General features: G+C 41.3%; 2 protein-coding genes and 1 non-coding gene across 3 annotated transcripts; 1 reads left to right on the forward strand and 2 right to left on the reverse strand.

Moving 5' to 3' along the window:
* Window positions 1–2,969: 2,969 nt before the first annotated feature.
* Window positions 2,970–3,041, reverse strand: TRNAM-CAU (transfer RNA methionine (anticodon CAU)). The gene has a single exon. It is a non-coding gene; the product is annotated as a tRNA-Met (tRNA).
* Window positions 3,042–3,236: 195 nt separating this feature from the next.
* On the forward strand, window positions 3,237–13,402 carry ILF2 (interleukin enhancer binding factor 2). Its single transcript, XM_007481938.3, has 14 exons — window positions 3,237–3,388; window positions 4,660–4,719; window positions 7,006–7,048; window positions 7,511–7,615; window positions 8,139–8,216; window positions 8,811–8,913; window positions 9,363–9,428; window positions 9,762–9,878; window positions 10,312–10,390; window positions 10,698–10,785; window positions 11,831–11,892; window positions 11,984–12,098; window positions 12,532–12,622; window positions 12,812–13,402. Exons 1-14 carry the CDS (start codon window positions 3,384–3,386, stop codon window positions 12,970–12,972), a joined length of 1,173 nt encoding a protein of 390 aa, XP_007482000.1. The 5' UTR covers window positions 3,237–3,383; the 3' UTR covers window positions 12,973–13,402.
* SNAPIN (SNAP associated protein) lies at window positions 11,537–15,665 on the reverse strand. Its single transcript, XM_001365090.4, has 4 exons — window positions 15,458–15,665; window positions 15,204–15,250; window positions 14,822–14,940; window positions 11,537–14,296 (listed from the first exon to the last, which is right to left on the reverse strand). Exons 1-4 carry the CDS (start codon window positions 15,598–15,600, stop codon window positions 14,195–14,197), a joined length of 411 nt encoding a protein of 136 aa, XP_001365127.1. The 5' UTR covers window positions 15,601–15,665; the 3' UTR covers window positions 11,537–14,194.
* Between the last annotated feature and the right edge of the window lie 1,319 nt (window positions 15,666–16,984).

Genomic DNA, 16,984 nt, shown 5'->3' on the forward strand with positions numbered 1-16,984 from the left:
GCAAGAAAGCCTTCCGAGAGGACGGGAAGTTTGTTGAAGAGGGGTTTGTGTGTGCGTGTGTGTGTGAGCCAACAGCTGTGTCCCCTTCCTCCTTGCCTTCCTCTTATGCCTCCCCTTACACCTACTAACATCTGGTGAGAGAAGCATTTGCTTACTTGAAAATCTGCAAGGACAAAGTTGAAGGCGGCGGTGGCTAGATTTATGGGAATGATGGGTTGGAGGGTGGAGAGGGGAAGGAGGGTGAGAGTTGAGCTGGGAACCTGGAGTTCAGACTCTCCATCTGTATGTGATTTTCCCCTCCAGGACTAAGCCACGGAGATGAATCAGAGGGTATTAGGAGTAGAGCTGGAAGGGACCTCAGAGGTTGTCAAGTTCAAACTTTGCATTTTGCAGATGAGGAAACTGAGGCATAAGAGAATTCACTTGTCCGAGGTACAAACTGAGAATTTCTAAGTCGCTCGGGTTTTTCTAGATTGGAGGAGAGGTGGAGACAGAGAACGCAGGAGTTCTCAGTGAGGGAGCTTTGGAGAACATTGTAGCACGCATGGAAATCTTTGGAAGCTCCCTCTCTTCTTGAGATGGTACAACGAGGCTCTTGGATCCCATTACAATTCCTCGAAGAGAGCCCGAGGGTCCTGAGGTCGGAGGCCGAGGGTTAGCCAGCGCACGTCGGGGTTTAGGAGTTAAAGCAGGTTCTGGAAGGGTGGGGAGGAGGCAGGGTAGGGTGTGAGGCATGACTTTAGGGACTGGAGTGAGCTCAGTGGGGAGGGCTGCATGCAGTCGGGACAACTGTGGACTCATTCTGCCACCCAGTGGCCAGTGGTCATCACCGAAGTTTCCGACTCCAGCTGGGCAAATCACCTGTAAAATGAAAGGGTTGTATTAAATGGCTTCAGAGGTTTCTTCCAGTTCTCGAAGTAATTCTGTGATCATTTCCTCCCAGCAGCTTCCGCGAATTCACTTCTTAATAACAGTAACAACAACAATAATAATAGTATTTCTAGAACTCTTTAAGGATTTGCAAGGAACTTAAATTTGTTGTGACTGTTCAGTAGTGTCCCACTCTTCCTGACCCGATGGAAAACAGCATTCCAAGTCTTTTTATTCTCCACTGGCTCTGGAAATGTGTCCAAGTTCATGTTTGTGTTTTCCATGACACTATGTATCTCATCCTTTACTGCCTTCTTTTCCTTTTGCCTTCAATCTTTCCCAGCATCAAGGTCTTTTCAGTGAGTCCTGTCTTCTTATTATGTGGCCAAAGTATTTAAGCTTTAGCTTCAATATTTGACCTTTCAGTGAATAGTCTGGATTAATTCCTTTAAAGAATTGACTGATTTGATTTTGTTGTCTAAAGGTCTCTCAAAAGTTTTCTCCAGCACCACAATTCAAAAGCTTTCCTTATAGTTCAGCACTCCCAGCCATACTTTGATGCTAGAAAAACCCGCAGCTTTGACTATATAGACCTTCCTCAGCAAGGTGATGTCTCTGCTTTTCAGTATGCTGCCCAGATTTGCCATAGCTTTCCTTCCAAGGAGCTACTAGATCATCTTACTTGTCTCCTGAGAACTTATATGCAGGTCAAGAAGCAATAGTTAGAACTTTACAAATATTAGCTCATATTATCTCACTGGATCCTCACAACTACCTTGGGAAGTAAATGCTGTCATCATCTCCATTTTGCAGATGTGGAAACTGAGAAAGATAGAAGTTAAGCCCAGATTCAGTTAGTAATTGCCTAAGGATGGTAATGAGACCACCCCAACCCATCCCTTATCTCCTCCTGAGATCTAGTTTCTCATCTGCTTGCTGAATATTTCCACCTGGATGTCCCACAGATATTTCAAAGTTAACCTGTTCAAATCAGAACTAATTTTCTTTCTCCCTAAACCCTCTTTTCCTTTTAACTTCCCTATTTCTGTTGAGGGCACAACCATTCTTTTAGTCACCCAGATTCTAAATCTTGACTCTCCACTTTCTCTTATATAATCAATTTTATAGATTTCATTAGCATCATCTGTTTCCTTCCTTCCACTCCCCTGATTAATACCCTCATTTCCTCTCATTTGATATTTCAGCAACTTCCTTATTGGTTTCTCTGCATCAAGCCTCTCTCCCCTTCACATTCCATCCTCTATGCAGCTGCCAAATGGTTATTACTAAAGCACAGGTCTGAGCAAGTCACTTCAATGTTCAAGAACCATCAATGACTCCATGTTGCTTCTAAGATAAAATACAAATACCTCTGTTTGGTATTTTAAACCCTTCACAGACCCACTCTAGTCTATCTTGCTCGGTTTCTTTCTGAAGCAGTAATTTCCCCCTCTCCTATCAAATAGGATTATTTATGCGCTGTAAAAATTCCATCTCATGCTCTCCTGGCTCCCTTTAAAGCCCAATTTAAGAACTCCCCCACTTTTTATTTTTCCATTATAATTTCTTTGTATTTGTCAGTAAATATGTGTATTTACTATTGCTTTCTCCCAATAAACTCTTGAGGTTAAAAGTGGGCTTCATTTTTATCCTTATGTCATACCCTCAACTAGCACAATGTTGGGCACACAGTAGGTGATTAATAAATGCTAGTTGAAATGAATTCTTTGCTCACCCTCTTTTTCACTTAACATTCCTATTGTTTCAGTTTCCCTTTCAATCTTCCATTTCGTCACCCCTTGCCTTGGGATCCCACTCTTTTTCCTTTTTAAATCCTGCGTGTTCTGGGCCTTGGCCTTTCCCATTTTTTGTTTCTGCTTTTCATCCTTTATTGCTTCTGATCTGACATTTCTGTGTATTAAATTCAGGCATATCACATATATGTTACAATTTATCGTAACGATCGTAACGATCGCTTCTTTTCTCCAAGATACTGCTATTATGAGGTGGGTTTTTTTAAAAAATTGACATGTGAAACCCACAGGAAAATTTTGAAAAACAGATTGGCTAATTTAACAGAACGAAAGAAAAAACATCTCTAGCAGAGGATGGTTTCGATCCATCGACCTCTGGGTTATGGGCCCAGCACGCTTCCGCTGCGCCACTCTGCTAGTTAAGAGACGACTCGTCTAAGTCTTATGTAAAGATCATAGAATGCCCATGCCCAACTAGTCTACGTTTCATCCCGCAGCGCCTCCTGGCGAACGTTCTACAAGTAGTCGTCGGTTCTTGTCAGGTTGATTCTCATTGGCTGTTCTCAGCACAGCAGTCTCTCCCAATGGCTGATAACTCAGCTTGCTCGAGGAGACCAATGGGCATGGATCCTGGGATGACGCGGGATCCAATCGTGACTGGTCTTGTTGGAACGTGCCGGCTAGCGGCCTCTCCGGTTGTTGGCTCCTGCGAGGAAGGGGCGGTTGGCGGGGCCTCCATTGTTCAAGACTTTGGGAACCATGAGGTGAGGCACCGGGGTTCTCCAGGGGAGACCTGGAGCGGGGGCTGTGAACCAAAGCCTGAGGCAGTGAGGCAAGAGCACCAGGATGCTGGAGGGACCGGGCGCCCTGTAGTTGACCGGACCCCAAGATCCTTTAGGCCCGATGGGGGAGGGATGGACTCATGGCAGAGTCCAGGGTTTTATTGAAGGAGGGCGAGACCCCAGCTCCTGGAAGAGGGGAGCTCCTGCCTCTGAAGGCCGGGGGTGTCTCCGGGACCAGGGAAAGCAGAGCGTCTGGAGTACTTGCCTCCGGCTACACCTCCTACCGGAAGCCTTTACAGAATATTTCCCATTCATTCTGTCTTTCTCTTCAAGTTACCTCGTAAAACAGAAGTAGAAAGCAAAATCCCATTCATACTACCCCTAAACTAGTTGGGGATAAATATACCATAACACAAACGACTTACCATGTACGTTGTCTTCAAGTTATCTTGTAAGGCAGGAAAAGGGAAATCCCATTCAAACGAACTAAAATAGTTGGGGATAAAGCTACCATAACACAAAATACTTGTATATAGATTCAATTACAGAGTGCTCATAGACATAAAGAACTTAAATAACTGTTGGAATGTATATTGGTGGGGCCCTGTCCATATAACGAAGATTCTACCAAAATGAATTCACAGGTTTTTATTCTATCAAACACATCTTGCCCACATTCAAACATCAATTTGCCCACATTCTCCAGCAAAACGACGAGTGTGAACTCCTTGTGGGCTAGAACTAATTTTATCCTCAGTGCCCAGACTCCTTGCACCAGTGATTTCCTTGCTGTGTCAGGAAACTCCCCATGAGAATTTCCCCCTGCTAATATAGGTTGTTATCTGTTAGTTTTAGAGAGTTACCTAGGGCACTAAGGAAGTTGACTGATTTATCTAGGGTTAGACAACTCTGGGGCACTGGACTACATATACTGCCAGATACTGGGGATGTATTGGTGGGTTTTGTATAATTTTCGTTTAATTTCTCTCTACCATCCTGGATAGATGGGAAGAGGGGAAGCAGGAGGGATGTATTCAGAAATAAGCAAGCTGTAAAAACAAAGGAGAGCAATAAAAAGATTTTTTAAAATGCTTTTTGAGTGGAATGTTTGAGTCTAGATAAGCATTGTACCCATTGATTTAAGTTGAATCATAACATGGGAAAAAGAAGTAGGCAGGAGAAGGTTTGGATCAGTTTATAGTGGGGATGTAATTGGTTTCTTTGCTCTGCATAACAATTCACTTATCTTATAGGGGTGATAGAGGCAGAGGTCGTGGAGGGCGATTTGGCTCCAGGGGAGGACCCGGAGGAGGGTTAGTACCAACTTTTGAGTACCAGATGGGTATTTGTCTTCTACCATTTGATTGTTTTTCAGACTAAGGCCTCTTATAGTAGAGGCTACGGAGTGGGTGAATAAATATTGCTTGCTTTTTATGAGGCCATGCTATGACATAGTTTTCTACTTTTGCTCTTTCTGTGACATCTCATATTTATCCCCTTCTCTGTATTCATTCACATTTTCTCTATCCAATTCAGATCCTTTTTTACATCTTCCCTATTGTAATAGCCTCATAACTGGTATGCCTGTCACAAGGCTTTGCAGCTGCCAAATTGATATTCCTAATTTATAGAGCTGACCATGTGACTTACCTACTCAGAAATGTTTAATATCTCTCCATGCCTCTGAAATAAAGTACTATCTCTGCTGTGGTATTTAAAGCCCTCCCTAATCTAGCTCTCTACCCTTTCCAGTTTTATTTCATAATAATGGCTCTTTTCATTCTCTCCTTTTTTTATTCAAACTAGCCTGTTAGCTATTCCTGTATACATCATTTCATATTCTGCCTCTGAGCCTTTGCAGTGGTGGTTCCCTGTGTCTGGAATTTTTCTTCACCTCTACTTCTTGGAATTCATGCCTTCCTTCAAAGGAAAATTCAAAAATTACTCTTATAGGTCCTTTCCTGATCCCTGTTTCTTCTTCCTAGTTGTTAAGTCTCTTTTCCCCTCTTGATAGAATTTTTTAATTTTACTTACTTTTGTGTGTGTGTCATTCTCCTTGTCCTCCCTTTTCCCATGAGACTGAAAGATATCTGAAGTGGGGATGGTTTGACATGGCCTAGCACAATTTCTTGCATATATACTTAATATTTGTTGAATTGTCTCTGCACTAAGTTGATTTTGGTTCCATTCCTACCATGCTAAGAGGGATACCTTATTTGGCCTGGTTGCCAGTTCAAAGCAGTTGTTTGCAAATGGTCTTTAGTAGCTACAAAGATGTTAGCTCATTAATCACATATGGATGATAATACATGTTCTGGAAACTACAGGGTCATGTAGGTGAGTGTGCAGCTAGTATACATTTTTAATATGTCCTTTTAAGTCTTTACACACTGCTATGAATGTTTTTAATGTTTAATCTTAGCAGAATAAGATTGTGTAGATAGGCAGTACTAGAAGCCCCATAGATATTAGGAATCTTAAGTTCTGTATTCCTAACACTTGTTTTTATTTTTTAACAGTGTGCAGAACTTGATATTTATTTGGAGTATAGATATGATATGTTACGATAAAGGAATAGACTTTTCCTGTGTAAACTTTAAATTACTCCACCCTAATTAGACATACTTTAGGGGAAGATAAAAGTTGTAAACTCCTGTTTGAACAGTGAAGGTACTTAACTCATACCTTATAGTGAAGCTAGAACCTTAAACTAGGTCTATTTTTAGACTGAATACAAAAAGGTGTTAAGTACCCATAAAGGTTAAATTAATCACAAAAAGGTCAAATAATTCACAAAAGGCAAGCTTAACAAAGAAGTGTGAAGTACCTTAAAAGATATAATCTAACCAGAGAAGGTGAGAACTAAGAATGAGCAGTCCTGGAAAAAAGTGTCTACTGTGATTGGTAGAAGTGAAAATTTAGGGGAGTTAACATAAGAGAAAATTTTCTTTAAAAGGAGGCTAAAAAGTCAGTTCAGGAAAATGAATTGAACTCAGTTCAGGAGATTGAGTTCAGTGGAGGACTGGAGCTTCCTTGGAGACCATCTCATGGTGAGTGATAAGACTGACTCCCTTACCCTTAAGCTTAGGGAGGCCACTTTGACTTGACAAGGCCTTTAACTACTGCCTGGCTCAGGCTGAGCCAGAGCAATTTATTAATTTTCTCTCTTTCTCTCCTTTCCTTAATTCCTTCTCTCTATATTAATTAAAATCTCCATAATTCCCAGCTGACTTGGGTATATTGTTATTTGGGAATCATCCCTGGCGACCAAATTATTTAGATTTCAAGTCAAAACACTATAATTATCTTTACACCTGGGTGGCAGAAATGAGTTTTTTTTTTTTAAACCCATACCTTCCATCTTGGAGTCAATACTGTGTATTGGCTCTAAGGCAGAAGAGTGGTAAGGGCTAGGCAATCGGGGTCAAGTGACTTGCCCAGGGTCACACAGTGAGTATTTTTCTTAATTAAAAAAATCCATTTTATTGAATGCCTTCTTTATTTTACATATGCTTTCTTTTTACAGATGTGTTAGGAAGTCTAGTCCTTCTGGTTATGGGAAATGACTTTGTCTCCTTTTTCTTTCTTTTTTTTTGTAGGTTCAGGCCATTTGTGCCACACATCCCATTTGATTTCTATGTGGTGAGTTTGGTATTTTGACCTAACTTAGGGCTCTCATTTTTGCTTATCATATCTAGTTGTAGATCCATGGTCCTCCGAATTGAATAATCATAAGTTGATTGGGCAGGAACATGATTTTGGGAGATTCACTTGTGTTTCCTTTCATACAGAAAGAGGCTATGTAGGGTGAAAAGGTATAACCGTGGCTGCTATTGGCAGAAATTCATAATATTGCCCCTTTTGTGATACCTTGAATTCTGTTTTCCTTCATGATCTGTTAATGTCTTGGTATTTTGGAAGATAATATGAGACTGTTGACTTTATATAAAATATTACTATAGAATTTTACTGCTTTTATTTCTTTTGGATTTCTGGTAGAATACAGTATTTAACTCTAGCCCAGGGTTTTTTGTTGTGTATAATTTGCATCTGTGTACAAATTGTTGTGATTCCTGTTACCATTTCAACTTCTTTCTGGTTCAGTGTGAAATGGCCTTCCCTCGTGTCAAACCTGCCCCTGATGAAACTACTTTCAGTGAGGCCTTGCTGAAGAGGAATCAGGACCTTGCTCCCAATTCTGCTGAACAGGTATATTCTGTTGATCTTCTCAGTGTCTGTGTCTTACCCTCTCCCTCTCTCCTCCCCCTTCAGATTTACCATGAATAACTGAAGATTCTGTTAGGAACAGTGACAGACTTTCTCACTTGGTTGTTCTTTTGGTTGGAGGAAGGTATTGAGAAGAAAGAAGTGAATTTGATTTTCCAGAGGTATAGGTCCAAGCATATCTCTCTCTTAATTCTCTGTTGCCTCTGGAATAAAATATGTGCTCTATTTTGCCTTTAAAACTGTTCAGAATGTAACCCCAACCCATCTTGTTAATCTCAGTTATACATTACTTTCCTTTCTGTGCTGTGTAGTCCAGCCAAACTGAAATTGCTATTCCTTCTACATCCTTTGAATTTTGGTTGTTGACTCAGACCCCAAAATAGCAAGGCTTTTTTCAAGACCTGAGATTGTCATCTGTACTGTCTAGTTCAGCTGTTTAAGTGCTGTTGACACACTTCTGGTGATTTTTGAACCTTGGGTTTTTATATTTCACATTGTTTTTCAGGCATCCATCCTTTCTCTAGTAACAAAAATCAACAACGTGATTGACAACCTCATTGTGGCTCCAGGAACCTTTGAAGTGGTAAGATTTTGCTGATTAAGTCCCAGGAGAAGGTAGCCTTGGAGCTGTGATAGTTTTCTTGGGCCCCTTATCACCTTACAGCTGGCTTTATATAGCTTTACTTATGCTATTTCATTTGATCACAACAATAATAGGCAGTATCAGCTCTACTTCACAGAAATGGAAACTGAGGCTAAGAGAGCTTAAAGTGATTTGCCCAGAGTCTTATAGCTAGTATGTTTCTGAGGCCATTTAAACTCAGGTTTCTGATTTCAAGTCTAATATTGTCAACTTACACCACCTACCTGCTTCTAAGGAAAATACAGTGGAATCTCTGTATTCTTGGTATTAACAAAATGAGTATTACTTTTACAGTTTTAATCTGTAATATATGAGGCTTTCATGTGGCTTTTATTTATAACATGAATATGCTTTGTGCTTTTAAAATCTTAAGATGGTATATATCATAATCTTGGTGATAGTGGATCATATAATATGTATAATACCATGTCAGGAAGCAAGAAGGAATTAGACATTTTTCCCCCCTGCGATTTATACTTCTGTGATTTCAATAGATATTTTCTCTCTGTTGATATTAATTCCTCTTTCCAACAGCAAATTGAAGAGGTCCGGCAAGTGGGATCTTACAAGAAAGGGACAATGACCACAGGTCATAATGTGGCTGACCTGGTAGTGATCCTGAAGATCCTGCCAACATGTGGGTGCCAGGTTTCTTGGTCCTGGGAACCAGCTGAGACTGGGTTTGAAGCATTGGGGATGCAAAGTCCAAATCACCAATAAAGATAATTTGAGGAAAAGGGATCTATGGAGGTTACATGGGGAAAAGGAAGTTGTGATTATTTAACTTGATGGGAGATGAAGGAAAATCTCAGGAGTAGTATCAGGAATATTGTAAAGTTAATAAAGACTAACTGAAAAAAGTAGAGAACTTGGGAATAAAAAATGGGGATAGAATTTGGGAATAGTAACTGGATACTGGTGAGGAATGGAGGCTGGAAAGTTTTGAGAATTTGTTGCTTTTCTTATCAGGACTAGAACTTTTCTCCAACATTTGAAAGAGAATCCTTGCTTAGTGCTTGGTGATCTGTAAAAATAACAGGTAGTGGTAGAAGGTTATTACTTCATCTTTTTTTTCCTTTTGTCCAGTGGAAGCTGTTGCAGCCCTGGGGAACAAAGTGGTGGAAAGTCTTAGAGCACAGGATCCTGCTGAAGGTTTGGCCTTATTGCTGAATATATATTGAATTCTCATTGGTGCTGAGCACTACAGAATAAATGTATATATAAAATAAATGGTGCTGAGCACATACACATAAATATACCAAATTAGGCAAAAAAAAAAGCTCATCAATAAGGAATGGTTATATCTCAGAGGCTGTGAAAATTGGTTCCCTGGCCCAAACGACTTCGTGCTCTTTGTTCTAAGTTCTTGTTCTGAGCTTTACTACATAGTTACTTGAAGAGATGACCTTTTTTTCCATCCCCAACCTCCTTTCCTCCAATACCTTGCCCAACTGATATACTGTTTCATTTGCTTTGTTTCTTCAGTTTTGACTATGCTGACCAATGAAACTGGCTTTGAGATCAGCTCTGCTGATGCCACGGTGAAGATCCTCATTACAACAGTGCCACCTAATCTTCGAAAGCTGGACCCAGAACTACATTGTAAGTCAGACTCTTGTTTGGCCAGGGATTTTTGTGACCTAGAAGCATTGGGTACAAGTGAGCTTGCTTGCTATTCAGCATGCTGGATGTTAGTTTCTCTGTAGTTAGTGTTTGACCCATACTGTGAGTGAGGAAATCATTCAATTTCTTCATGCCTTGTTATGTGCATTCATAAGTCTCCCCAGGGAGATTTTAGAAGTAAGAATTTATATGGAAGAGGTTTGTAGGCCAAATAAAAAAGAAGCAAAAGGTTTCTTTGGGAAAGTTTATAATTTGAAAAGAGCACAGTAGCAATTCTGCTCCCTCAATTGAGAAATTAAGGAAAGAGCAAGTTGAGATTCCCTTTTCCCCAATGTCTTAAGTTTTGTGACAGTGGCCTTGGGTTATTGCCAGGATTATATTTGTTTAAGATTGATCTTTCTTTTTCTTGCAGTGGACATCAAAGTTCTGCAGAGTGCCCTGGCAGCCATTCGGCATGCTCGCTGGTTTGAAGAGAATGCTTCTCAGTCTACGTAAGTCACCCAATCAATGAGGTTATCTCAGTCCCTTTGTCATTTTTTGCCATCAGCAGCAATATCGGGGATAATAGGGATGGTTAGAAATCCCTGAACTAACTCATGTTTTTCTTAGTTCTTCCCTTGGGGTTTGTCTAGTTTTCATTTTCACTTTATGTAACACAAGAAAAACAGGACTTTCTCTCAATTCTTTCAAGTCAAATCTTCGAGGGCACCTCCTTCAGCTCTTGTGTGTAGTGTAGTATTTAAAAGGTCAGGGTCCAAGACACTGGCCCTTCTGACCTGGGGCTCCTTCTCCCTTTAGGGTGAAAGTTCTCATCCGTCTACTGAAGGACTTGAGGATTCGGTTCCCTGGATTTGAACCTCTCACACCTTGGATCCTAGACCTTTTGGTAGATGAAGGAAGGGATAACTGGGTTTTTTAATATATATATATATATATGTACATATATATATATTTATACACTTGTTGAGCATGCTGGGATTAGAGTTGGGAAGATGAGAGTTTGATTGGGAGGGAGATTGATATATACTTCATATAGTTATGTCAAGTCACTTTATTCCCTTAATTGGTTTCCTCATTTGCAAAATGGTGATTAAAATAGCACCAACTTTGTAGGGTTATCATTAGGATCAAGTGATCATGTGTATATCTATGAATATAAAGCATTTTTGTAACACTGTAAGGGTTTTATAAATGGAAGGTATTATTTCTCACATTATTTTGCACTGTGGGGAAAAGTACAGCTTTTAAATAAGACAGTACCTACTCTCATGAACAGAACATTGTCTAATAGGAAGATGACACTATCTCAGAGAACTGAATACATAGTGTGATGTGTTTCTTAGTTGGAGGGTAGAGTGTGGGCTCTGAAGTAGGTATTCATTTCTGATTAGAGTAGGTGGATTCTGGAGGGGAGGAGAGAGGACAGAATGAGACACTAGAGAGGAGCTTTTAAAAAGGTTTAAAATGTATTAGGCTCAGAGAACTGCAGCCTGAGCAAAGTGAAAGAGCATGCTTGCAATGTTTTCAGGGGCAGAGTATTCCAGGCTGGCTAGTGTTGCCAGATAGTGGAGTGTTGGATGCTCAGGCCAAGGAGTTTTAGACTCAGAAGGGAATAGGGAACAATACTGAGGCAACAGTTAAAGTTCTATGTATTTATTCAGTGATAACTTTGAAAGCCATTAGAATTTCAAAAAATTATTTGAGATTTAAGTTAGACTATGGACAAGTAAATAGTGACCCATTGTTGATATTTAGGAAGACCTAAGGAGTCCTGGCCTTCAAGGCATAGCTGCCTGGAAACAAATTTGAGAAAGATTATATCTGCTTGTGATTTGTCTTATTGCAGTATGACAGTTTTATGTTGGTTTGACAGTAAATTTATCAGTTTGGTTCTCAGAAGTTCTCCCTATCAAATGTCTTGTCTTTTCCAGGGCCACTATGCTGTGATGAATAATCCTACCAGACAGCCCTTGGCCCTCAATGTGGCTTACAGGTATAGGACTTAGTCCTAGGAACTATCCTGATTCCTTAGGGTGAGCAAGGACCTGTCTTCACCAACTCTAACACTTTCTCTTCTGTCCCAGGCGATGCCTTCAGATTTTGGCTGCAGGGTTGTTTCTTCCTGGTTCTGTAGGAATTACTGATCCCTGTGAAAGTGGCAACTTCCGAGTACACACAGTCATGACCTTGGAACAACAGGTAATGGAAAGGATAGGAAATTATGTGGAACCTCAGCTTTTCTCCCAGTCACAAGTCAAATTTATTTTTGACCCTTTACTACTTTGGGGAAATGCTATCTTTGTAAAGGGGCAATGGAGGTATACTTCAACCCTGGTTTTAAGAGTAAGCCTCTTGGGGCAACTAAGTGGCTCAGTGCCAGAGAGCCAGGTCTAGAGATGAAAGAGGTCCTGGGTTGAAATTCTGTCTACCTGGTGACCCTGCGCAAAGTCACTTAACCCCCATTGCCTAGCCCATACCTATCTCTGCCTTGGAACTAATACTTGGTATTGATTCTAAGACAGAAGGTAAGGGTTTAAATAAAAAAAGGAGTAAGCCCCTCATTCCATTCTGAGTGGTACAAGTTTGGCAGGCATCTTTCTTCTGATTGACTTTCATTTATGTTCTCATTTAGGACATGGTCTGCTATACAGCTCAGACATTGGTTCGGATCCTATCCCATGGAGGTTATAGGAAGATCCTTGGCCAGGAGGGTGATGCCAGTTGTGAGTGTCTAGAGCTAAGTACTTTAGAGTCTGGATGGCAGATAGGTTTTTGTGGTGTTGAGGAGATACCCAGATATCACCACCAGTGTCTTAGAAGGCACAAAAGGGTATAGTATATTTCACTTGCCAAAGCAAACTCCCTGACTTGGATGCCTGAGGCGGTCTTCATTGTATCTCTTTCCTTTTTAGATCTTGCTTCAGAAATGTCTACCTGGGATGGAGTGATAGTGACACCTTCTGAAAAAGCTTATGAGAAGCCTCCAGAAAAGAAGGAAGGTGAGGAAGAAGAGGAGAATGCAGAGGAGCCACCTCAAGGAGAGGAAGAAGAGAGCATGGAGACCCAAGAGTGATTCTGATTTGTTTTCTCAGCTGCCAAAGGCAACAGGCTTCCTTTGTAGACCTTGGGTAGTGGCATGTGTGAGGATGAGGGGATGGTGGGAAGGAAAAATAAGGCTGAAAACCCCTGGAAGCTGTGGAGAAAGAAGCATTGTCTTGTAGGTGATTTGATGCTCCCCTGACTCAGCTACAGGAATCTCACGTTTGTGGCCTGGGCCACAAAGGAAGATATCAGCCTTCCAGTGCTTTGTTCTTTTATAGATTTTCACACACACACCCCACTAAGCCCTCCACAGAACAACCAACTCTGGAAACCCCGTTAAGACCAAAATTATCCAGGTGTTTTTTTTTTTTGTTATTGCTGTTGAAATTATTGTGAACTGTTAGTGTCTGAAAGTTGTTTGTCTTTTTTTCTAGACACTTATTAAAAGTATTTCCTTGTAAGGTTCTTTCCCCCCCCCCTTTTTTAATCAATTAATGTTGGAACTTTTGCTTTTTGTTGTTTTTTTTTGGCCTCTTGCCAAATTATGGCTTGAGGAAATTATTGTAACACTCTCCCCATGTCTCCTCCTTAATCTACTCCAAGTTAAGCTTCATCATGATTAGAAATTTGGCTAACTCCATTGGGAGAGGCACAGAAAGTGAAAATCTTCAGAAGCTTGAGCATCTAGTCTATACCTACTCTGATGGAGGAGTAAACCTAAATACAGGGTTACAGCATTAATATGACATTTATTGAATTATATAGTAATAGAAGTGCTGCTACAGCAGCTAAAAGCTAGTGCAATCAGAAGGGTGGATGGACAAGGCCTCCTCACCAAGATCCTTCCCCCTCAAATCCTCAGTGCAAGCATAGGAGAAAGTAGGTCCCTTTGAGGAAAGGCATGCTGTCCAGGGACCAGCGATTTAGCACCTAGCAGGAAAAATGTCATCCAGGCTAAGGGGATCAAGATGATGGGCAGATTTGGAGTCTACAGCTTTCTCTTTTATAAGCCTGCACTCAAACAGCCCTTTAACACAAAAAAACCTTGGGAACCAATTCTCATGGAACTTGCTCAACCTGAATGTAGGCAAGGGGCTAATTCTGATCCCATTCTAACAAATCTAGCTCCAATTGCTCATTACACAAATGATAAGGCTGCTGTCTTATTCCTTATCCTTCCAAGTCAAGTGTCTTCTAGAGTCACGGTTGAAGCAAGGCAACTGGAGAGCAGGAGGTTCAACTTCTTCGATGCATTATTTGCTTGGGGAACCAGAAGGGTAGCCCCCTGACTCTAGCATAGCACGCCGTCTAACTGTCTCCTTGGCCACACTGTGGTTCAACCGTCTCAATCGCTCCTGAAAGGGAAAAAGTAGAGTTCTAATAGCAGGATAAGGATCTCATAGCTCAAATCTCTAAAAGCTGGCTCCATCACCATTTGGTTCACATGGTTTAAGCTAAGTTTGGCACTGGAAACAATAACTTCCAACCTTTTTGGAGATTATCTGTTCTAATTTCATGATCTCTGACCCAAAATTGGCCTTGAAGTTAAAGCACTGAGTTCAGTTCCTCAGACTATAAGTTATAAGTGAAGTAATGATCTTACATTGCCAGTGGGAAAATTTTTTTCCCCCATTTGATGAATTTTCAACACTAACAAGCTGGAGCCAGAAAATGTATGAAGAGCAATTGTCTTTGGAGTCAGTAGATCTGAGTTTGAGTTCTGTTTCCTAATCCATGAAATGAGTTTTTTCTACCTTTTAAATCTTTACTGCTTTTATGCATATTTTAAGAGTTTAGAAAAATGCTTGGAGGCAATGAATATCCTTGGGGTGCTGCAAAATCAGGACAGAAAACTAATGTGTCCTGACACATTCTCTTACCTGAGCATTCTGTAAGATGTTATTAATCAAGACTACCCGTCTTCTGGCATTAAGGAGCTTCTTCACATAGGGATCTAGGTCCAAAGCCACCTTCTGGTCTTCATTGATTCTGCAGAGTTCTGGAGGTTAAAAAGGGGAAGGGGAGCAGCCCGTGAGAGCCTCTACTGCAGTAGGAAATGGGTCTTTTCTCAGGGGGGCCTCAGCCACTAGAATAGGTTCTGACTCAGGGCAACGAATCAAGGAACAGTTACGGTCTTGAATCAGATCAGGAAAGAAGGCAGAGGAAATTCGAACCCAAGAACGGGATTATGCACCCAATTGGGAAAAGGGAGGAAGAGTATGGGGTCTCCTGGGGCCAGAGGCACCTGCACACTCCACTCACCAGTGGCCAAATTGTCGATCTGTTCCCGCAGCTCCACCTGACTCTCCCTGCAAAGGGAGACAAAGCCCAGCCCCACTCAGGCTCCCGTTGCTAGCCCAACATCCCCCGGGGCCTGATGTTGACAAACTGAGGCTGGCGCATCCCCCCCGCGCCCCTTCCTCCCAGCTGGGTTACCAGGGTCCCGAGATACCAGCCTCGACAGACCCGCCCCCTTCCCCAGATCCCGCGGAAGCCACAGCCTTCTCCGAGCGCACCGAACCGCGTGCACGTGCGAGTCGAGCTGCTGCACCGCAGGCCTCAGGAATTCCAGCAGCCCTTCCGCGAACAGGTCCCGGCCCGAGGGCCCAGCCACCGGCGTGCCGGCCCCAGACACCGCGGCGGAGCTAGCTCCAGCCATCTCCTGACGTCCGGAAAACCAGTATCCCTCGCGAGGGCCGCCGGGAACCTACGAGATCCCTCCTACAGATGCGGCCCGCGACGGGGTGCGCGCTGGGGCTTCTGGGAAATGGAGTTTTAACTAGGTTGGGACAGACCGCCTCGGCATGCAGTGGTAATGTAGCTTTTACCCAGGGTGACAGGAGAAGTAACTCGTTTGTTTAATGAAATTTTCAAATTTGTTTTTATTTTTTATTCATATCTATTGTTTTCACATGTATCTGCATTTTCCTTATAACAAAGAATAAAAAGAGGAAAGAAAAAGAGTTCAGCAAAATTCACCAGCTTGGGAAAAAACTTTCACAACCATATCCACCTATGTACCCCCTCTACCACCATCCCACCCGCACCTCCCGTAAAGAACTAGAGTTGGAGATTGGGAAGAAGGGAGACACCTTCTTATATCTCTTCTATGGGGCCAAATTTGGTTATAATATTCCAGTGTTCATTTTGGTTATCTTGTGGTGCTTTCTATTTGCATTGTTCTAGTCACTGGGTATATTGTTCCTTCTTCACTGCATCTATTCAAGTAAGAATTTTAAGATTTTGTAGACTGTAAGAAGAATAGTTTGTCTTCAGGGACCATTTCCTTCCCTTACGTTTGCATATCTTTCAGTATATCAAATATCATCAACTGATATTTATTAAATGCATATGGTGTGCCTGGCATTGACACTGGAAATGATGATATGAAGACAAAAACCAAGCAGTCTTTGACTTCAAGAGGAAGGGGAAACCAGGGAAAACAATGTGTACATAAATACAGTACAGACATATCTCCTTTTATTGGACTTTGCTTTTTCTGCTTTATTGTGCCTCACAGATTTTTATTTTTAACAAACTGAAGATTTGTAGCAATGCTGGATTAACCAAGTCTCTGTGCCATTTCCCCAACAGCATGTGCTCATATTGGGTCTCCGTGTCACATTTTGGTGATTCTGGCAATATTATAAACTTTTCATTATTATTTTATATTATGGTGATCTGTGATCAGTGATCTTTGATATTACTATTATAATTGTTTTAAGGCTCCACAACATAATGCCCATATAATTTGGCAACTTAAGGTATTAGAGGATTCCCATCAATTTTGAAAAAAATGAGTAAACATGTTACAGGAAAGAGAAATCTTTCCTGAAAGAATCAGTCAATGTAATTCATCAAATTTAATTGTTGTCTTATTTTAAGAAACTGCCACAGCTACCCTTACTTTTAGCAGGTACCACCCTGATCAGTCAGCAGCCATCTACAGCAGAGACACTACCCTCTACTAGCAAAAAGATTATCACTCACTGAAGGCTCAGATGATTGTTAATTTTTTTTTTAGTAATAAAGTATTTTTTAGT

The sequence above is a fragment of the Monodelphis domestica genome, chromosome 2, assembly GCF_027887165.1.
Source record: "Monodelphis domestica isolate mMonDom1 chromosome 2, mMonDom1.pri, whole genome shotgun sequence".
NCBI lineage: Eukaryota > Metazoa > Chordata > Mammalia > Didelphimorphia > Didelphidae > Monodelphis > Monodelphis domestica.